Source organism: Eleutherodactylus coqui, chromosome 3 (assembly GCF_035609145.1).
Source record: "Eleutherodactylus coqui strain aEleCoq1 chromosome 3, aEleCoq1.hap1, whole genome shotgun sequence".
Taxonomy (NCBI): Eukaryota; Metazoa; Chordata; class Amphibia; order Anura; family Eleutherodactylidae; genus Eleutherodactylus; species Eleutherodactylus coqui.
Genome location: NC_089839.1, coordinates 69,586,888 through 69,609,887, shown reverse-complemented (window position 1 = coordinate 69,609,887; position 23,000 = coordinate 69,586,888). Strand labels below are relative to the sequence as shown.

Genomic DNA, 23,000 nt, shown 5'->3' with positions numbered 1-23,000 from the left:
TGTCCTGTTGGTAAGTTGGTCTATACAAGCGTTTGCTAGTTTTGTGTACAGATTTCCATCACTAAGGGTCCTGTTACATGGGAAGACTGTTGGGCGCTTCAGGAGCAATGATCATTCAGTGAATGGAGGTGGAGCGGGTTGAGACAGCCCTGGCTGCTCGCCTTCATTCACAGTAAACCGGTAGTCGTTTATAGATGAGTGTGTGAAATCTGTCCAGTCAGCATGCTGTAGATGATAAAGGGAGATCTCTGAATCCAAGTAGCCTACTGTACCTTGATATGCCCCCAATAATGGAGGTTTTTCTAGTCAAATTCCATATGGATCCGACAGAATTTAAATTGTAGCATGCTCTATTGGACACTGTATATATGAAAGTATACATACAGCATGTGACTGAGCCCATATGGCAGCATGCCGAGCCCATCCTGCTCCATACTCAGTACTTTACAGTGAGCATGAGCACTAAAACGTAAAGGGGTTGTACCACAAATTACTTTGCATAAGTGATAAAAGTCTGATCGATGGGGTTCTGACGGCAAAGAACCTTACAATTCCAAGAATTGTGGTCCCATGTTCCCCTCTACTCATCATTGCAGGCTCACTGCATCCACCCATAGTGATACGGAGATTGAATTAGGTAGCGGCCATGCATGTGCGTTGTTGTTCCACTAATTTCAGTGGGCCTGATGGAAATAGTCAAGTACAAGCGCTCGGTCCTTGTTTCCTTACTCCAGGGGGTGCAGTGAGTTTATTAGTATTTCCCAACTCCCATAATAAATGACACTAGAGGAGGCTTCATTACCCTAAGCCATACAAACATATAACTGATCATTTGGTTATTATAACCGCTTATTTTTTAATATTCTCTTATTTTGTTCTAGAGATGAGACGCCAAGCACTGATGATAATCGAGATGGAGGACCTAAAGTTTGTGGAGGTTCTTTTGAGACTGAGACAGATGAACATGTTGTTGATGATATAAACAAAGGGTGAGACTTTGCTTTAAATTGTGGCCTAAAAAAATATTCAGTTTGATAATTTTCTGAGACTTTGTTCACAGAACATTTGCGTAACCTTTATGGATCATGAAGCACTGTCAGATTGCCATTGGTAAAGGAAAAAGCCCAATTACTTTACATCCACCTAATTGAAATGTTACTTTTATTGTGATAATTGATATCTACATAAACCACAGAAATATAGTTAACCCATTAAGGACCAGGCGCCGTAAATTTACGGCACGTGGTCCTGGGCTTAAAGCACCGCTGATAGTAACAGCTGATAAGCCGGAGGTTTTTAACCCTTCCTGTTTCTCCTTCCCCGAGTGAGTGCACAGTGCTTAATGAGCACTGTGTACTGAAAGTGAAAGTACAGCGTAACTTTCACATCGGGAGCCCCGGGGGGTCATGTAACCGCCGGAGTTCCCTTCTACAGCAGAGATGGAGGGTCATACTGGACCCTGGCCAGCTCTGCCAGTGACTAATGTTACCACAGGGGATGTTTTCACCTGTAACTGGGGCTCCTATGGATGCCCCAGCTACAGTGGGAAAGTGTCAAATAATAAAAAACATGTGAATGTCCCCCAGAGGTCTTATATGACGTCATGGGGGACATAGATAGTAAAAAAAATAATTCCATACATAAGTAGAACAATATTACAGAATAGAAAAACAATATATACATAAGAAAGAAAATAACACAAAGCCGACAACAACAAAAACCGTCACCGTAAGCGCCCTGTAAACAAAAACCATACCTACTATATATCAAAACGTCCGGAACAAATAGAGCAGTGATGGCGAACCTTTTAGAGACCGAGTGCCCAAACTGCAACTCAAAACCCACTTATTTATTGTAAAGTGCCAACATGTCAGGGGGCGGGGCTTATCACGACGTATGATTTTACCTGCGTCGTTCTTAAAAGGACAAGGCTGTTTCAAAATAGACCGGGTGCAGATTTTGACTTCTTTTGGATGCGGAAATTCTGTGGAATTTGCCACGAACATTTCCGCTGAGGACATTCTACAGCATTTCCACTTCGTGTAAACATATCCCAGCAGTGATATTGACCCCCCCAAGAGCGGCCCCAGCAGTAAGAGTGACACCCCCCCCCCCAGAGCAGCCCCAGCGCTAATAGCGACCCCCCCCCCCCCAGAGCAGCTTTGGTGGTTATAGTGACGCCGCACAGCGGCCCCAGCAGTGAAATAGACACCGCACCGTAGCTCTAGTCGTAATAGTGACACCCCACAGTGGTCCCCAGTAGTAATAGTGACACTTCACTGTGTCCCCAGTAGTAATAGTGACATCCCACAGTAGCCAGTAGTAATAGTGACATCCCACAGTGGCCCCTGTAGTAATAGCACCCCCCCTCCTCTGAGACCCAACCCCCCCCCCCCCCCACACACACACACACACCTTCCCTGTTTGGCGCTGTTGCTGCCACTGATCCCAGGAGCACACTGACGTGCTGCCGGACACCTCCTCCCCTCCCCTGCTCTTGCGAAACCAAGTAGGAGACGTCAGAGGAGGGGGAAGAGGATCCCGGCTGCACACTGACATCACAGTGTGCGCTGGGATCAGCGCCCCTAGCAGCACTGCTGAGTGAATACCAGCAGGGAAGCTGCGGGACCTCTGCCGGTATTTACTAATGTGGTGAGCGGCCAACGGCGGTGAGTGCCTGCAGGGAAGGCTCTGAGTGCCGCCTCTGGCACGCGTGCCATAGGTTCGCCACCACTTAAATAGAGGAACCCATTCCCATACTTTATTTTAGCATAAATATAATAAATTTTAAAAAAACTATAAATGTTAAGAAAATATATTTTTTTTAGCGTTTTACCCCCAATAAAACTAAAAAACGGAAAAAAAGTCAGTGAAAAAGATATTTAGAAAATCGCCCTATATATCATGGAAAAAAAACGTAGTAAAAAAATTTTGGTAGCTAAAGGAAACAAAATAGGGCAGTAAAACCACATGGATAAAATCCCTAAAAAGGGTCTGGTCCTTAAGGTACAATACAGATTGGTCCTTAAGGGGTTAAACTTACAGTAAGGCTGTCCTGTTGGTAAGTTGGTCTATACTAGGGTTTGTTAGTTTAGTGTACAGATTTTCATCACTAAGTGTCCTGTTACATAGGAAGACTGTTGGGTGCTTCAGGAGCAATGATCGTTGAGTGAATGGAGGTGGAGCGGGTTGAGACAGCCTTGGCTGTTCGCCTTCATTCACAGTAAACAGGTAGTCATTCATAGATGAGTGTGGAAAACTGTCCAGTCAGCATGCTGTAGATGATAAAGCGAGATCTCTGAATCCAAGTAGCCTACTGTACCTTGATATGCCCCCAATAATGGAGGTTCTTTCAGTTAAATTCCATATGGATCGGACAGAATTTAAATTGTAGCATTCTCTATTAGACACTGTATATATAGAAGTATACATACAACATGTGACTGAGCCCATATGGCAGCATGTGGAACCCATTCTGCTCCATACTCAGTACTCTACAGTGAGCATGAGCACTAAAACTTAAAGGGGTTGTACCACAAATTACTTTGTATAAGTGATAAAAGTCTGATCGATGGGGTTCTGATCGCAGAGAACCTTACAATTCCAAGAACTGTGGTCCCGTGTTCCCCTCTACTCGTCCCTGCAGGCTCACTGCATCCACCCATAGTGATACGGAGATTGAATGGGGTAGCGGTCATGCACTTATTTTAGTGGGCCTGATGGAAATAATCAAGTACAAGCGCTCTGTCTTTGTTTCCTTACTCCGGGGGGTGCAGTGAGTCTCTTAGTATTTCCTAACTACTAGAGATGAGCGAACGTACTCGTCCGAGCTTGATACTCGTTCGAGTATTAGCGTGTTCGAGATGCTCGTTACTCGTAACGAGCACCACGCGATGTTCGAGTTACTTTCACTTTCATCTCTGAGACGTTAGCGCGCTTTTCTGGCCAATAGAAAGACAGGGAAGGCATTACAACTTCCCCCTGCGACGTTCAAGCCCTATACCACCTCCCTGCAGTGAGTGGCTGGCGAGATCAGGTGTCACCCGAGTATATAAATCGGCCCCTCCCGCGGCTCGCCACAGATGCATTCTGACATAGTTCAGGGAAAGTGCTGTCTTGCTGGAGTTGCTATAGGGAGAGTGTTAGGAGTTATTTTAGGCTTCAAGAACCCCAACGGTCCTTCTTAGGGCCACATCTAACCGTGTGCAGTAGTGTGGAGGCTGCTTTTAGCAGTGTTGCACTTTTTATTTTTTTTTGTATATCGGCCGTGCAGAGCATTGCGTCCTGCAGTAATTTTACATTGTCCAGGGCCAGTAGTGGTGAGGCAGGGACAGAAGACATATTTAGTGTATGTAGGTAGTGGGCCTTTCCAAAAACATTTGGGAAAAAAAATCTATTTGGGCTGCCTGTGACCGTCCTTAGTGTACTGGGTCTCTGCTGGGGGTAGTTGTCCTAATTCATACGCAGCCAGCTAAGTGTTACAGCAGGCTTGCGCAAAATTCTTTCCTGGCTCTGTGTTGCCTGTTACATCACCGCTGTATTCCTGTCCACAGTGAAACAGTCTGCAGTAATTTTACATTGTCCAGGGCCAGTAGTGGTGAGGCAGGGACAGAAGACATATTTAGTGTATATAGGCAGTGGGCCTTTCCAAAAACATTTGGGAAAAAAAATCTATTTGGGCTGCCTGTGACCGTCCTCAGTGTACTGGGTCTCTGCTGGGGGTAGTTGTCCTAATTCATACGCAGCCAGCTAAGTGTTACAGCAGGCTTGCGCAAAATTCTTTCCTGGCTCTGCTGTGCGTTCTGTAAGCGAAGTCAGCCTAGAACCACAGGCCAATAAGCAGCACATTTAATTACAGCGTTCTGTTTCTGCACTACTGGTAATACACCATGCTGAGGGGTAGAGGTAGGCCTAGAGGACGTGGATGCGGCCGAGGATGCGGAGGCCCAAGTCAGGGTGTGGGCACAGGCCGAGCTCCTGATCCAGGTGTATCGCAGCCAACTGCTGCGGAATTAGGAGAGAGGCACGTTTCTGGCGTCCCCACATTCATCTCACAATTAATGGGTCAACGCGGTAGACCTTTATTAGAAAATGAGCAGTGTGAGCAGGTCCTGTCGTGGATGGCAGAAAGTGCATCCAGCAATCTATCGACCACCTAGACTTCTGCGCCGTCCACTGCTGCAACTCTGAATCCTCTGGCTGCTGCTCCTCCTTCCTCCCAGCCTCCTCACTCCATTACAATGACACATTCTGAGGAGCAGGCAGACTCCCAGGAACAGTTCTCGGGCCGCTGCCCAGAATGGGCAGCAATGGTTCCGAATCCTCTCCCACTGGAGGAGTTTGTCGTGACCGATGCCCAACCTTTGGAAAGTTCCCGGGGTCCGGGGGATGAGGCTGGGGACTTCCGGCAACTGTCTCAAGAGCTTTCAGTGGGTGAGGAGGACGATGACAATGAGACACAGTTGTCTATCAGTAAGGTAGTAAGGGCAGTAAGTCCGAGGGAGGAGCACACAGAGGATTCGGAGGAAGAGCAACAGGACGATGAGGTGACTGACCCCACCTGGTTTGCTACGCCTACTGAGGACAGGTCTTCAGAGGGGGAGGCAAGGGCAGCAGCAGGGCAGGTTGGAAGAGGCAGGTGTCCAGGGGTAGAGGCAGGGCCAGACCGAATAATCCACCAACTGTTTCCCAAAGCGCCCCCTCGCGCCATGCCACCCTGCAGAGGCCGAGGTGCTCAAACGTCTGGCAGTTTTTCACTGAGAGTGCAGACAACCGACGAACAGTGGTGTGCAACCTGTGTCGCGCCAAGATCAGCCGGGGAGCCACCACCACCAGCCTCACCACCACCAGCATGCGCAGACATATGATGGCCAAGCACCCCACAAGGTGGGATGAAGGCCGTTCACCGCCTCCGGTTTGCACCACTGCCTCTCCCCCTGTGCCCCAACCTGCCACTGAGATCCAACCCCCCTCTCAGGACACAGGCACTACCGTCTCCTGGCCTGCACCCACACCATCACCTCCGCTGTCCTCGGCCCCATCCACCAATGTCTGTCAGCGCACCGTCCAGCCGTCGCTAGCGCAAGTGTTGGAGCGCAAGCACAAGTACACCGCCACGCACCCGCACGCTCAAGCGTTAAACGTGCACATAGCCAAATTGATCAGCCTGGAGATGCTGCCGTATAGGGTTGTGGAAACGGAGGCTTTCAAAGGTATGATGGCGGCGGCAGCCCCGCGCTACTCAGTTCCCAGTCGCCACTACTTTTCCCGATGTGCCGTCCCAGCCCTGCATGACCACGTCTCCCGCAACATTGTACGCGCCCTCACCAACGCGGTTACTGCCAAGGTCCACTTAACAACGGACACGTGGACAAGCACAGGCGGGCAGGGCCACTATATCTCCCTGACGGCACATTGGGTGAATTTAGTGGAGGCTGGGACAGAGTCAGAGCCTGGGACCGCTCACGTCCTACCCACCCCCAGAATTGCGGGCCCCAGCTCGGTGGTGGTATCTGCGGCAGTGTATGCTTCCTCCACTAAACCACCCTCCTCCTCCTCCTCAGCAACCTCTGTCTCGCAATCAAGATGTGTCAGCAGCAGCACGTTGGCAACAGTCGGTGTCGCGCGGCGTGGCAGCAGAGCGGTGGGCAAGCGTCAGCAGGCCGTGCTGAAACTACTCAGCTTAGGAGATAAGAGGCACACAGCCCACCAACTGCTGCAGGGTCTGACAGAGCAGACCGACCGCTGGCTTGCGCCGCTGAGCCTCCAACCGGGCATGGTCGTGTGTGACAACGACCGTAACCTGGTGGCGGCTCTGCAGCTTCTGCAGCCTCACGCACGTGCCATGCCTGGCCCACGTCTTTAATTTGGTGGTTCAGCGCTTTCTGAAAAGCTACCCACGCTTGTCAGACCTGCTCGGAAAGGTGCGCCGACTCTGCGCACATTTCCGCAAGTCCCACACGGACACTGCCACCCTGCGCACCCTGCAACATCGGTTTAATCTGCCAATGCACCGACTGCTGTGTGACGTGCCCACACGGTGGAACTCTACGCTCCACATGTTGGCCAGGCTCTATGAGCAGCGTAGAGCTATAGTGGAATACCAACTCCAACATGGGCGGCGCAGTGGGAGTCAGCCTCTTCAATTCTTTACAGAAGAGTGGGCCTGGTTGGCAGACATCTGCCAGGTCCTTGGAAACTTTGAGGAGTCTACCCAGATGGTGAGCGGGGATGCTGCAATCATTAGCATCACCATTCCTCTGCTATGCCTCTTGAGAAGTTCCCTGTAAAGCATAAAGGCAGACGCTTTGCGCTCGGAAACAGAGCCGGGGGAAGACAGTATGTCGCTGGATAGTCAGAGCACCCTCCTGTCTATATCTCAGCGTGTTGAGGAGGAGGAGCATAAGGAGGATGAGGAGGAGGGGGAAGAGACAGCTTGGCCCACTGCTGAGGGTACCCATGCTGCTTGCCTGTCATCCTTTCAGCGTGTATGGCCTGAGGAGGAGGAGGAGGAGGATCCTGAAAGTGATCTTCCTAGTGAGGACAGCCATGTGTTGCGTACAGGTACCCTGGCACACATGGCTGACTTCATGTTAGGATGCCTTTCTCGTGACCCTCGCGTTACACGCATACTGGCCACTACGGATTACTGGGTGTACACACTGCTCGACCCACGGTATAAGGAGAACCTTTCCACTCTGATACCCGAAGAGGAAAGGGGTTCGAGAGTGATGCTATACCACAGGACCCTGGCGGACAAGCTGATGGTAAAATTCCCATCCGACAGCGCTAGTGGCAGAAGGCGCAGTTCCGAGGGCCAGGTAGCAGGGGAGGCGCGGACATCAGGCAGCATGTACAGCACAGGCAGGGGAACACTCTCTAAGGCCTTTGACAGCTTTCTGGCTCCCCAGCAAGACTGTGTCACCGCTCCGCAGTCAAGGCTGAGTCGGCGGGAGCACTGTAAAAGGATGGTGAGGGAGTACGTAGCCGATCGCACGACCGTCCTCCGTGACGCCTCTGCCCCCTACAACTACTGGGTGTAGAAGCTGGACACGTGGCCTGAACTCGCGCTCTATGCCCTGGAGGTGCTTGCTTGTCCTGCGGCTAGCGTCTTGTCAGAGAGGGTGTTTAGTGCAGCTGGGGGAATCATCACAGATAAGCGTACCCGCCTGTCAACCGACAGTGCCGACAGGCTTACACTCATCAAGATGAACAAAGCCTGGATTTCCCCAGACTTCTCTTCTCCACCAGCGGACAGCAGCGATACCTAAGCAATACGTAGGCTGCACCCGCGGATGGAAGCATCGTTCTCTATCACCATCAAAAACGGGGACATTTTTGCTTCATCAATCTGTGTATAATATTCATCCTCCTCCTCCTGCTCCTCCTCCTGAAACGTCACGTAATCACGCCGAACGGGCAATTTTTCTTAGGCCCACAAGGCTCAGTCATATAATTTTTGTAAACAATTTTTATACGTTTCAATGCTCATTAAAGCGTTGAAACTTGCACCTGAACCAATTTTTATTTTAACTGGGCTGCCTCCAGGCCTAGTTACAAATTAAGCCACATTAACCAAAGAGATTAATGGGTTTCACCTGCCCTCTTGGTTGGGGATGGGCAATTTTTCTGAGGTACATTAGTACTGTTGGTACACCAATTTTTTGGGGCCCTCGCCTACAGTGTAATCCAATTAATTTTTGGCCCACCTGCATTAAAGCTGACGTTACCTCAGCTGTGCTGGGCACTGCAATGGGATATATTTATGTACCGCCGGTGGGTTCCAGGGAGCCACCTATGCTGTGGGTGCACACGGAATTCCCATTGCGGAGTTGTACCTGCCTGTGACTATTTATAAAAAACCGTGGTCTGACTGGGGCATGCAGACACCTTGACAGAATGAATAGTGTGTGGCACATAGGTTCCCCATTGCTATGCCCACGTGTGCAGCTCCTGATGGCACAGGATTATATTTCTCATTGCTTCTGTACAGCATTGTGGGCTATCGCGCCGCCCCTTTTAAAGAGGGCCGCTGCCTAGCCGTGCCAACCCTCTGCAGTGTGTGCCTGCGGTTCCTCCTCATGGCAGACGCACTTATAAATAGACATGAGGGTGGTGTGGCATGAGGGCAGCTGAAGGCTGCGCAGGGACACTTTGGTGTGCGCTGTGGACACTGCGTCGTGCGGGGGGTGGGGGTTGGCAGCATGTAACCCAGGAGAAGTGGCAGCGGAGTGTCATGCAGGCAGTGATTGTGCTTTGTTGGAGGTAGTGTGGTGCTTAGCTAAGGTATGCATTGCTAATGAGGGCTTTTCAGAAGTAAAAATTGTTGGGAGGGGGGGGGCACTCTTGCCGCTATTGTGGCTTAATAGTGGGACCTGGGAACTTGAGATGCAGCCCAACATGTAGCCCCTCGCCTGCCCTATCCGTTGCTGTGTCGTTCCCATCACTTTCTTGAATTGCCCAGATTTTCACAAATGGAAACCTTAGCGAGCATCGGCGATATACAAAAATGCTCGGGTCGCCCATTGACTTCAATGGGGTTCGTTACTCGAAACGAACCCTCGAGCATCGCGATAATTTCGTCCCGAGTAACGAGCACCCGAGCATTTTGGTGCTCGCTCATCTCTACTAACTACCATAATAAATGACACTAGAGGAGGCTTCATTATTACCCTAAGACATAGAAACATATAACCGATCATTTTGGTATTATAACAGAATATTTTATAAAATATTCTCCTATTTTGTTCTAGAGATGAGACGCCAAACATTGATGATAATCAAGATGAAAGACCTAAAGTTTGTGGAGGTTCTTTTGAGACTGAGACAGATGAACATGTTGTTGATGATATAAACAAAGGGTGAGTCTTTGCTTTAAATTTTAATTAAAAAAACATTCGGCTTTTATTTGCAAATTTTGCGCACATTATATTTGTTTTCAGCTGCCTCAAATCTGGCAATGACTCGCCATTCAAGCACGCTTTGTCAGATTGCCATTGGCAAAGGAAAAAGCCCAATCATTGTATTATTATACTGATTTTTTTAATATTCTCTTATTTTGTTTCAGAGATGAGACGCCAAGCATTGATGATTACCAAGATGAAGGACCTAAAGTTTGTGGAGGTTCTAGCGAGACTGAGACAGATGAACATGTTAATGATGAGTTAAACAAAAGGTGAGACTTTGCTTTAAATTTTGGCTTAAAAAAATATGCAGTTTGATAACTTTCTAAGACTTTAAGACTTAAAGCATGCTGTAGATGATAAAGGGAGATCTCTGAATCCAAGTAGCCAATGGCATGAATGACATTCTAGCACTCATATTGGTTGACAGAGTTGCCCATCTGCTAGCTCGCATTACCCCCCTTACCCCTGAGGATGCCCATTCTGTGAAGAAACATGTCAGGAGGCTATTTTATGAATTTTATAGCAGAATTCACTGCCCGGGCTACTGCTAATTGGACCCTGTGAACTGCAGGCAAAGATCCACTCATTGCACACTAATGTCGTCCCACTTTAATGATGGAAATCTATTAAGTACTTAGTTGTCAAATATAGAACAGCTTTCCAATAGGACAGCCTTACTGTAATTTTGACTATATTTTTTTGGTCTATGTAGATTCTAATTATCATAATTACGTTTTGGTTAGGTGAATTAAAAAAAAAAAATCTGGCTTTTTCCTTTGCCAATGGTAATCTGAGAATACTCTATTAGTCTATTGCCCTGTACATCTATTAAGGTCTTGTGTTCTAGATTATTGCTTTATGGCTCATGCACACTGGCTTGGAGGCTGTATGGCTCCCTTAAGATGTCTGCTTCTTCAAGTACTTGCTGAGTAATGATGTGACTCATATGTCTCCGGAAGTACTTGACATGAGTCTCCGGAAGTAGTGACATCATCACTGATCGTGCAGGCACTGCAACCGCCACAGTCCTACTATACCAGCGGAGATCAGAAAAACTTCAGTAAAAGAAACAACCATAATACAAACAGTATATATATATATGTATATATATATCGGTTTCATTAAGCTGGATGAAGGGTCCATAGAAGATCTGAAAGCTCACTATAGCATCATGTATTTTTGTTAGCCATTAAAAGGTATCATACCTACAAGATTACTCGGTTTCTCTTACTGAGAACAATCACAGTTATACTTAGTGACTCACAGATGACATCCTCTTTGACTAGAACAGACCACTTTTCCCATTTTTTGCCCATATTTCCGCTTTGTATAGTGGTAATATTGGCCTATGTACAATGTGTTTTGTTCAGTAACAGTATGTAGATATCTGAATACTGTAAGTTCACTGTATTGTGGTATTATTGATTATATTGGTACTTGTACAGTGATAGCGTACACTTGTCCCTGACTCTTAGGGCTCATGTCCACGGGCAAAAGAAGAATTAAAATCCGCAGCAGATTTTAACTCTTCTCCTGCCCGCGGATCCGCATCCCATAGGGATGCATTGACCACCCGCGGGGTAGATAAATACCCGCGGATGGTCAATAAAAGTGATTTTAAAAAAAATGGAGCATGAAAAAATCTGGACCATGCTCCATTTTCATGCGGGTCTCCCGCGGGGACGGCTCCCGCGGGCTTCTATTGAAGCCTATGGAAGCCGTCCGGATCCGCGGGAGACAAAAATCAGATTTTACTCACCCGCTCCGTTTCTTCTCTTCGCCGCCGCGTCATCTTCTCTCAGTCGCGGCCGGATCATTTTGCTTCGGGACGGCGCATGCGCGGGGCACGTCACCGACGTCATCCTGCGCATCCACCGGGCCGAAGAAAGAAGATCCAGCCGCGACGCAGAGAAGATGACGCCGCATCGAAGGAAGTAGCCGGAGCGTGCGAGAGGTAAGTTTATTCTGATTTATTCTTATTTTCAGCCCTCATGTCCGCGGGGCAGGAGGGACCCGCTGCAGATTCTCCCTGGAGAATCCGTAGCGGGCCTGATTTTCCCCGTGGACATGAGGCCTTAAAAATGTGGGTATTCTTGCACTATTATTTTCCTTCTGGAAGTTGATGGTGTGGTTTATGTAATAGGTTGGCCAATTCATCATTTACACAAATGTGCTGGAATCAGCACTATAAGCCATTGTCCTTTCCAACACATTTGTGGAAATAATGATAAAGGAGAGAAACCCCTTTAAGAGAGTGACAAGGGGCATGACCGAGTAGCATAGTGGTCTTTGTTTTTCCACAATACATTGCAATGGGGCGATTTTGTATGTGGCCTGGTGGGTTTTGTGAAATACAGTTAATCAAAGTTGCATACATTACAACAATAAACACACGCTCTGTTGCATAATGGATAGACAAAAAAGAGGTCAGCATGCAAAAGCCACAGAAAAAAGAATTTTTAAATTTTCTTAAATATAATTATGTTAAAACATCACATTACAGAAGGAATGACTTCCCAAACAAAAAGAAATAATGCATCAAAAAAGGAAGACATTCAGTATGTCATGTTAATAGAGACGTGTGTATGCCAGAGATATCCAATGCCGTCACAATCATATTACAATGAGGACGATAATACAACAAGCATATTAGATACTACATATTCACATGTACAGGACAATAATAGGAACATGAACATAACAATGTTATAACCTGCGCCCCTGGTTTTGTGTGCCGGTCTGCTTTTTAGTCCCTGTCCAGCCATGCTTGTTATGCCCTGCTTTATAGAGTCTTTAGAAGGTTTATCTGGTTTAAGAAACATGGTTTCAGTTTTGGGTAATTTTGTTCGAGACCCTCCTATAAAAACCAGATTGCAGAGCAAAAGAGGAGTGCCCCACTCTGGAGGGCCTGACACATCTATGTAATACATGGGCAGCCAATTGACCTGTGTAATTCTTCATGTCCCCCTTGGGGGCACTGGTTTTATTTTTGTTTGCAATGTGGTCAAGTCTGTACGAGCTCCAATATTTTCTTAATTTCTGTAATTTCTTCAACAGCACAGCTACTACTGAGGAGCAAACAGTGGATGTGCAGAAAGATGACACCGTCACAGATACTCCAGAACCAACTGTGACAGATACTCCGGAGCTAACTGTGACAGATAAACCAGAGTTAACTGTGACAGATACACCAGAGTCAACTGTGACAGATACTCCGGAGGCAACTGTGACAGATACTCCGGAGTCAACTGTGACAGATACTCCGGAGTCAACTGTGAGACATACACCAGAGTCAACTGTGACACATACACCAGAGTCAACTGTGACAGATACTCCGGAGTCAACTGTGACAGATACACCAGAGTCAACTGTGACAGATACACCAGAGTCAACTGTGACAGATACACCAGAGTCAACTGTGACAGATACTCCGGGGGCAACTGTGACAGATACTCCGGAGTCAATTGATAGAAACATTTCAACAGAGCCAAGCAGGTATTATGACTGTTATTGATCCAGATTAAATGATCTGTAATTTTGAAAGGAGCTTTATATATTCTACATTTTTTAAATACTTTTAAGGGAACTGACAAAAATATCCTTGCAGGCTGTGGAAAGATTATATTCTTATTTAAAAAGTATTGAAATAGCAACGAAACCTACACCGAAAACTGCACCATGAGGTTTCGCGTGATGCAGAATCCACATTGATTATGCATCAAATTCTACAGCAAATCCACATCCTATTACTTTCTGTGGAAATCATCGTGGTAGTCTGTGTGATGGGGATGTTTTCCACACACAGATTCCATGTGTCTTTAGGATATGTTCACATGGCAGGATCCATGGCGAAATTTTCCTCTTGAATTCCGCCTCTAAAATGGCTTCAAAATCCACAGCTTTCTGCCATAATTCTTAGCGCACATTGCGCCCTGTCAATAAGCAAAAGCCACTTGTGGAATTCCAATTCAGAAAATTGTGTTTCCATGTCAACAGTTTACAGGACAGAAAGCTGCGGATTTTAACATGGGTTTTAGAGGTGGAATTCACGTGGGAAAATTCTGCCATCTGAACCTACCCTTAAACGGATTCTGCATCAGAAATTTGATTGCTTTATAAATACCGTCTCTGTTCATGATGGTCTTTCCCTTTAGTTATGTTAGTTGCATACTGGTGGCTTTGGATAACCTGTCTGTAATTTTGTTATTCTGCATATTTAGAGCTAGGGGGGTCTCACACGGACGGAATCTTTTTTGCAAAATCCACGATTGCCATCTGCATGGTAAGCCACCGCAGCCATCCACAATGCAGAAAAATCAGGTATACAGAGTGACTGGCTGGGCTCACAGCCAGAATCCGCTGTGGGGCTCCTGCATGCCGGCCTTATACAACAAACTTGAACGTCATACTCACTGAATGCAGTCTCCATGTTGGGAGGATTGCCCATTCGCACACTCTTCTGCTGAGAAGCTATGATTTGTGTTTGTTTTTGTTACAACTGAACTGCTGTAAACACTGTTTTTTCCCCAGCGGGAAACTTACTTAACCCCTTAACGACTGCCCCATCGGGAAACTACGTCCTCAGAAAGTGGGCCTTAATCCTAGAGGACGTAGTTTTATGCATCCTCTTTGGATTGATGCCCACTTGCCTGAGGACGTGACAGCTCCATGCTGTCGGTACCCGCAGGTAGCCGACAGCATGGAGCTGTCATCCCAGGATGCGGGCAGTCCCCCCCGGCATTGCGATCGGCGCTAGCCAACGGCTAGCGCCGATCGCAAAAAAGTAAAGAAAACTGTCAAAAAAGTTAGTTCTTCAGCTGCCCTGCTGGATCGGCTCCACCAGGGCAGCTGAAATTACTTACCCGGCTTGTCGGCGGTGTCCCACGGAGATCTCGTCCTCCCGGACCCGCCGGCGGCCTTCTGCGCATGCGCGCCAGGCGATGACGTCACGCGCATGCGCAGAAGCCCGGGAGCCTCCGGCAAATTTAAAATCTCCTGGCTCCCGGCTCCTGAAGGTAGCCGGGAGCCAGGAGGTGTTACCGGGGACCGCTGTGAGCGGTCCCCGGGCCCGCGATCGCCGCTATCGATTAGATAGCGGCGATCGCGAAAAAGTTGAAAAAGTAAAAAACACGTAAGGTTTCACCTCCCCTCATGGATCGGATCCATGAGGGGAGGTGAAAATACTCACCCCCGGTCCTCTGCGATGTCCCGGGACCCGAAACCCCGGTCTGCGCATACGCGCCCGATGATTGACATCGGGCGCGTACACAGAGGGGCTCGAGCCCCGGGAAATTCAAAATCCCTCTGCTCTTGGCTGCCATGTGTAGCCAAGAGCAGAGGGATGTCACTGGGGACATGATCACTGTCATCCAATGGATGACAGTGATCATGTAAAGTAAAAAAAAAAGTGCAAAAAGTTAAATAAAAAAAGTTTAAAAAAGTTGAAAAAACTTGCGTTTCATCTCCCCCCACGGATCATATCCGTGAGGGAGGATGAAATGACGTACCTAAGGCCCGCGGATTTATCCGCGGACCTTACCCCAGCTTCTGCGCACGCGCCCGTCGCCAATAAGGCAGGTGCATGCGCAAAAGCCGTGGTAATTTAAAATCTCCCTGCTCCTGGCTACAAAACTTAGCCGAGAGCCTGGAGATTTCACGGGGGGCCGCGGTGAGCGGTTCCTGATCACGTGTTCGCCGTTATCCAATGGATAATGGCGATCACGTAAAAGTAAAAAAAAGGTGAAGGTTCATCTCCCCTCACTGATGCGATCGGTGAGAGGAGATGAAACTTTTTGCCGGAGGCCTCCGTATTTGCGCCCCGACACAATCTTCTTCCGTGAACTTTCCCGGATTCTGCACATGCGACCGCCGGCAAAACATCGGACACATGCGCAGGAGGCGGGGAGCCCAGGAAATTTAAAATCTCCTTGCTCCCAGCGACCAACGGTCGCCGAGAGCCTGGAGCAGTGACGGGTGGCCTCGTTGGGCGGTCCCCGGTCACGTGAAAAAAGGAAGCGATCTACCTTTTGGCCGGTCTCACATGACCGGATAGGAATTACGGATTCCGCATGCGTCTGATCCGCGGTAATACACAGATCAATCGCATTGGATTACACAATTCCGCTCACATTAGTGGGTCGGAATTGCGTAATCCACTCGCAGAAAAGAGAACGCAGCAGGTTCTATTTTACCGCGGATATCCGCAACATAGAGGCCATTGTGCTCCATGGTCGCGGATATACCCGCAGCCCATACGCAACTACCTTGTATACGGGCTGCGGGTACCCGCGTCATCGCTAAGCGACGGTGCGGAAAATACAAACAAAAAAATATATATATACTGCGTATGACCGCCTGTGTGAATAGGCAGTTATGCGCAGTACATTACGCGGCCGTACGCAGAGTCACAGCCGGGCTCACAGCTGGGATCTGCTGCGGGCCTCCGCAAGCAGATTCCACCTACAGCCATGTGAGCCCGGCGTTATTCAGACCGCTACCTGTAATACGCAATTTACAAGAAGCCCCGGGAACGTTCGCCTTCCTGCAGTTCCAGGAGCAGCTTGTTGAGCGCCTTCTGTGTGAGACCGCCGCATCTCATTAAGCTTACGGAGACTCACAGAGCGCCACTTTTTACACCCCATACCCGCTACTGAGGTCAAAAAATACCCCCAAACAGCATGAGAGGAGGGGGGATACACGGTTTTATAGCCCCATGTACCCATCCCAACCAGCCTCCGTAATTACCCGTCTTTGGAAATATTACACAGTTCACATTATTACTTTTATCTAAGATTTGGGTAACGCCGAAAAGGGCGGAGCGGTAGGGGTGGGTGTGTGTGTGTGTGTGTGGGGGGGGGATATTTTTTTAAGGTGTCAATTTTTATTCCGTACAAGTGGGCAATGGGGCCTGGAATGTATTCAGTTGTGCCCTGCAATCCAACGGGTGTTCCCTCCATTATAGGCCTTGCCATGTTTCCTGTAAGTAGATTAGGGCCACAATGGGTATGTTTCTGAACACGGGACAAAAGGGGGTATCCATTTTGGGGTGAACGTCTTCATTCCTATGTACACTGTACAAAAAAACCTGTTTTTAAATTGACAAAATTGCCAAAAAAATGAAAATCGTAATTTTTTCCTTCCGTTTTGCTTAGATTTATTCAAATACTGTGGGGTCAAAATACGCAATACACCCCTAGATGAATTCATTAAGGGGTCTAGTTTTTAAAATGGGGTCATTTGTGGGGAGGTTTTATCGTTTTGGACGCTCAATGGCTCTATAAGTGGGCAATGGGGCCTGGAATTTATACCGTTGTACCCTGAAATCCAACGGGTGCTCCATCCATTATAGGCCTAGCCATGTGTCCTTTAAGTAGATTAGGGTTACAAGGGTTATGGTTCTGAACACGGGACAAACGGGGGTATCCATTTTGGGGTGAAAGTCTTCATTCCTATGTGTGCTGTACAAAAAAAACTGTTTTTAAATTGATACAACTGCCGAAATAATGAAAATTGTAATTTTTCTCCTACTGCTTTGCTTAGATTTATTCAAAAATTGTAGTGTAAAAATACACAGTACACCCCTAGATAAATTCGTTAGGGGGTCTAGTTTTCAAAATGGGGTCATTTGTGGGGGCTCTCTGTCGTTTTGGCCGCTCAAGGGCTCTACAAGTAGGCAATGGGGCCTAAATCACCTTCATGCTAAATTTCTGTTCTGAAAGCCACCGATTACTCCTTTCATTTTGGGCCCCGTTGTGCATCCAGACAAAAGATTAGGGCCACAATAGGTATGTTTCTGAACACGGGACAAACTGGGGTATCTATTTTGGGGTGCAAGTCTTCATTCATGTGTGTGCTGTACAAAAAAAGCTGTTTTTAAAATGACAGAATTGACAAAAAAACGAAAATCACAATTTTTTCCTTTTGCTTTTGCTTGAATTCATTCAAAAACTGTGGGGTCAAAATGGGCAGTACACCCCTAGATAAATTCGTTAAGGGGTCTAGTTTTCAAAATGGGGTTACTTATGGGGGTTCTCTTTGATTTGGGCCGCTCAAGAGCTCTACAAATGTGCTATGGGGCCTAAAATGCCTTCAAGGAAAATTTATGTTCTGAAAACCACCGACTACTCCTTTGGTTTTGGTCCCCGTTGTGCATCCAGACATAAGATTAGGGCCACAATGGGTATGTCTCTGAACACGGGAGAAACAGGGGTATCCATTTTGGGGTGCAAGGCTCCATTCATGTGTGTGCTGTACAAAAAAAGCTGTTTTTAAAATGACAGAATTGACAAAAAAACGAAAATCACAATTTTTTCCTTTTGCTTGGCTTGAATTCATTCAAAAACTGTGGGGTCAAAATGGGCAGTACACCCCTAGATAAATTCGTTAAGGGGTCTAGTTTTCAAAATGGGGTCACTGGTGGGGGCTCTCTTTGGTTTTGGCCGCTCAAGAGCTCTACAAAAGTGCTATGGGGCCTAAAACGCCTTCAAGCAAAATTTATGTTCTGAAAGACACCGACTACTCCTTTCATTTTGGCTCCCGTTATGCATCCAGACATAAGATTAGGGCCACAATGGGTATATTTCTGAACACGGGAGAAACGGGGGTATCCATTTTGGTGTGTAAATCCTCATTTTCATGGGCTCTATAGGAAAAAAATATGTCTTTAAAATGACATATTTGCAAAAATATGAAATTTTATTTTTTCTCCTCTAAATTGAATTAATTCCTGAAAAAAACTGGTGGGGTCAAAATACTCATAACACCCCTCAGTGAATACATTAAGGGGTGTAGTTTTTAAAATGGGGTCATTTGAGGGGGTATCTATTATTCTGACACTTATGAGCCTTTGCAAACTTGGTTTGGTGCAGGAAAGCAAAGTGTTCCTCAAAATGCTGAAAAGTAATGTTAAATTTGTATGTCCTCTAAATGGTTAAAAAAAACACAAAAGTTTTTCAAGTGTGCATTCAGAATAAAGTAAACAGATGGAAATATATATCTTATCAAAAATTTGTACAGTATGTTTGGACATATTTGAGCTATTACGGTTGAAAATGTGAAAAAATGACAATTTTTTCAAAATTTTTCCAATATTGGTACTTTTAATAAATATACACAAATTATATCGGTCTCTTTTTACAACCTAAATGAAGTACAACATGTGGCGAAAAAACAATGTCAGAATCACTTGGATATGTAAAGCCTTTATGGAGTTATGCTACGTTGAACGACACATGTCAGATTTCCAAAATTTGGCTCCGTCACTAAGGCGCAAACAGGCTTCGTCACTAAGGGGTTAAAAAACAAAAGCAAAAACTTTAAATAATGAATTTATAAAGTCTATGGATGTGTAAAAAAAAAACAGCTGTGAACACGCATAAGCATCTGTGTTGACTGCATTTTGGGGGGGGGGATTTTTGCACACTATGTGTTCTCTGGGTTGTGGCAACACTGATATCACTTGGACATTGCTGCATTTTTTTTTTTTTGCACGCGTGAAACAGTGATTTAACATGGACGTAAAAAACCCACATGCTAAGAAGTTGGCAGCCAGTTGGGGCCTCCATGGATCAGACTTTTTTTCCAACACCTCTTATACTCGATCGCATTGAGATCTGGAGAATATGGAGGCCAGTCAACACTATGATCCTTGTCATGACCTCAAACCATTCTTAGACAATTTTGCTGTGTAAATTATCCTGCTGAAAAAGGTCACTGCCATGAAGGGGTGTGCTTAGTCTCCAAAAGTGAGAGCAACAAAAACAAGATTTCTTGTCCATATCATTAAAGGTCACAGCTGAGAACCGTGCAACGTTCCAGCTCCGTCCCTTGAGGGTGGAAAAAGTATCAAAGGAAGTATGTGGTTAGTTCATAGCCCTTTGTAAAACTCTTCAACCGATGGAGGCGTCTGCAGATGCAGTAGAATGTGCAGTGGGCAGGAGCTGACGGGAGTATCTTAAGTGGGTACGGCAGCTCTTGTCCATTCACTGTGGTGGCTACCCGGCCTACGAGGGTAGCTCAAGCTGCAGGCTGGATTACAAAAGGGTTTTGGGCTAATGGGATTAGTTTTGACTTTGCATGACACCAATGTCTTAATGTAATATATTCCCTCAGTGGAATACGGGGACAAGTCAGATGGTAATCCAGTAAAACTGAAGGCACACAGTTTACTTAGACTTGTGGAATTTGTACAATACACACATTCTGGTTACAGCAACTGGAAAAAAATCATAAAGTATTCACCCATCACATTAGAAACCATTAACTTCTCTACACTCACTGTAGGATAAGATTAGGTTGCAGGACTGAGTAGGACACTTGATGGTTATCCTCCTAGCTGAGACTAGCGCTGTAAGGAATGGGATACCTTAGTGTGCTGAATGCCTTTGTAGAGTTGTGGGGTATGGTGCAGGCTTTCCAGGGGGTGAGGGGGAGTAACGCCTTTAAGAGAGTGTCAAGGAGTATGACTAAATAAAGCAAAACTCGCTGCAGCGAGAATAGTGTGCCACCATTTTTCCACAATGGGGCGATTTTGTATGTGGTCTGGTGGGTTTTCTGTGCCAGGACTGCTTTTTAGTCCCAGTTCAGCCTTGGTTGTCATATCATGGTTCATAGAGTCTTGAAAAGGCTTCTCTGTCACCCTATTGGGACTCTCCTCTAATAGCCGTAGTGGAAAGAAAAAAAGGAGTATCTCGCTCTGGAGGACCGGACATATCTACGTAATACATGGACAGCCAATTGACCAGTGTAATTCCTCATGTCTCCTGCAGTGGCAATGTTTTTATTTTAGTTTGCAATGTGATCAAGTCTGTTTACAAGCGCCAGTATTTTTTAAATTTCTGTAATTTCTTTAACAGCACAGCTACTACAGAAGAGCAAACGGTGGATGTGCAGAAAGATGACACCGTGACAGATACTCCGGAGCCAACTGTGACAGATACACCGGAGGCAACTATGACAGATACTCCGGAGGCAACGGATGAAAAAGCATCAACAGAGCCAAGCAGGTATTATGACTGTTATTGACCCAGATTAAATGACCTGTAAATTTGAAAGCAGCTTTATAGATTCTATTTTTTTTATTAGTTTTAAATGAACCAGCAAAAATATCCTTGTAGGCTCTGGAAAGTTTCATATATTCTAATTTAACCCCTTAAGAACACACCCTTTTTTTACATTTTCGTGTTTTTTTCCTGGCTTTTCAAAAATCATAAGTATTTTATTTATTCATCAAGCTGTCTGAGGACTTGATTTTTGCAGGACAAGTTGTATTTTTCAATGGTACTATATAATGTACTGAAAAACGTAAAAAAAAATTCCAAGTGGAGTAAAATAGGAAAAAAACACAAAATTCCAACATCTTTGGGGGAGTGTGGGAATCTAGGTTTTACAGTGTACACACAGCAGCAAAAATTATATGATAAATTTATTCTGTGGATCAGTACAATTACTACAATACCAAATTTTTATATTTTTTTTTTGTTGTACTACCTATATAAAATATCTTTGTGAAAAAAAATGTAATTATTTTCTGCCACCATCTTCTGACAGCCATAACTTTTTATTTCTTTCGTCGATATTTGTGCAAAGGCTCATTTTTCCGGGACGTCCTATAGTTCCTTGAGTATCGTTTTGGAGTACATATGACTTTTTGATCGCTGTTTATATTTTTCTTGTAGATGGGGTTAATTTAAAAAAAAGTGCAATTCTGGCGTTATTGTTTTTTGACAGCATTCACTGAGCGGGGTAAATAATGTGCTACTTTGATAGATCAGACTTTTATGGATGCAGCAATATCATATATGTTTTGTCGATTTTTTTTATTTAGATGTTTTTATTATATGGCAAAGGGTTTTTTTCTCTTCTTTTTTTTTAATTCTTGATTTATTTGTCTTTCAAATTAATAATACAATTTAACATCTAATTGCAACATCAAAATGCAAGTTTCTTGTTTTCATAAGGTTGTCCCTTTCTACAACAGTAGACTGGGTCAGGTACGGGAACGCGTCATTATATAAGTGGAAAGCATTTAGAACCAGGAAACTGATTTAATGTTCCACTTAAGTATTCCCTTATAGTGGGAATTGTCTGCTAGATCCAGGAGCTATCAGTAGAGTAGTTAGGCTTAGAAGGGGGACTGAGGATAGGAATAAGGGAAGAGGATGGGTGGGAGACACAGGAGGAAAAGAGAGAGAGAAGAGAGAAATAAGAAAAAAAAATGGGGGTGGGGTAGGGGGAAAGGGAGCGGAGAGTTTGGCCGCTCCACTTGGAACCCTGGATGAGGAGTTGTTGTTAAAGTACTCCTCTAGGGAGTTTTGTACGTCCTTTTTAATCGTGGGGTCTTGTATGAGAGATTCATTGATTGCCAGGTCCTGTGGTGTAGTAAGGAAAAGACACAGGGAGAGATAAGAGCATGGTCTGAGAAGGATATGCTGTCGATGTGTGCTGATGTGATAATAGGGAGACTCACATGTTGGAGTAGGAAATAGTCTATTCTAGAGTTGTGAGGGCGGAAAAGAAGGTATAATTTGTAGTGCAGGGATGGATAGTTCTCCAAGTATCTACCAATTTATGTTCATATTATAATATCTTGCCGAACTTATGGTGTAAAGATGTATGCCAACTACTGGCCCCTCTAGAGGTCTCTAAGGATGGGAGTAGGGAGATAAGTATAGGGGTTGCAGAGGGTGTGCTTGCACCTGGGCCCAGGATCCCTAGGGCCCATAAAGTCTCTCCTCCTCAGATTGCAAGCCAATACGATCAATGAAGCTTTATAATTGGGGCCAAGTTGCAGATTTTGCACTGGGACCCAGCTGCTTCAAGTTACGCCTCTGGTTAAGAGGGATGTTTAGGTCACCCCCTAGTATCAAGATGCCCTCCAGAAACTCCTCCAGATCCTCCAAGGCCAGCTTGAGGAAGGAAACTTGGGGAGATAAAGAGAAGCCAATGTGACTGCAGTATTTGCTAGGTTACCTTTGATAAAAAGGTATCTACCCTTACCATCCTCCTGCGTATTCACATGCTCCCAGGGGTTGAGACGGCGATGAGAATGGAGCCTCCTTTGGTTTTGGAGACAGGGCAAGCGCTGTGGTAGACAGC

General features: G+C 46.0%; 1 protein-coding gene across 1 annotated transcript in view; it reads left to right on the top strand.

The window, feature by feature from the left end:
* Positions 1-23,000, top strand: part of LOC136620761 (protocadherin Fat 4-like) — a 120,594-nt gene that overhangs the window by 82,591 nt on the left and 15,003 nt on the right. The window contains exons 33-37 of the mRNA XM_066595734.1: positions 882-989; positions 9,753-9,860; positions 10,067-10,174; positions 12,963-13,400; positions 20,759-20,908. Of these exons, the coding sequence (XP_066451831.1) occupies positions 882-989; positions 9,753-9,860; positions 10,067-10,174; positions 12,963-13,400; positions 20,759-20,908 (912 nt within the window). The remainder of the gene's footprint in view (positions 1-881; positions 990-9,752; positions 9,861-10,066; positions 10,175-12,962; positions 13,401-20,758; positions 20,909-23,000) is intronic.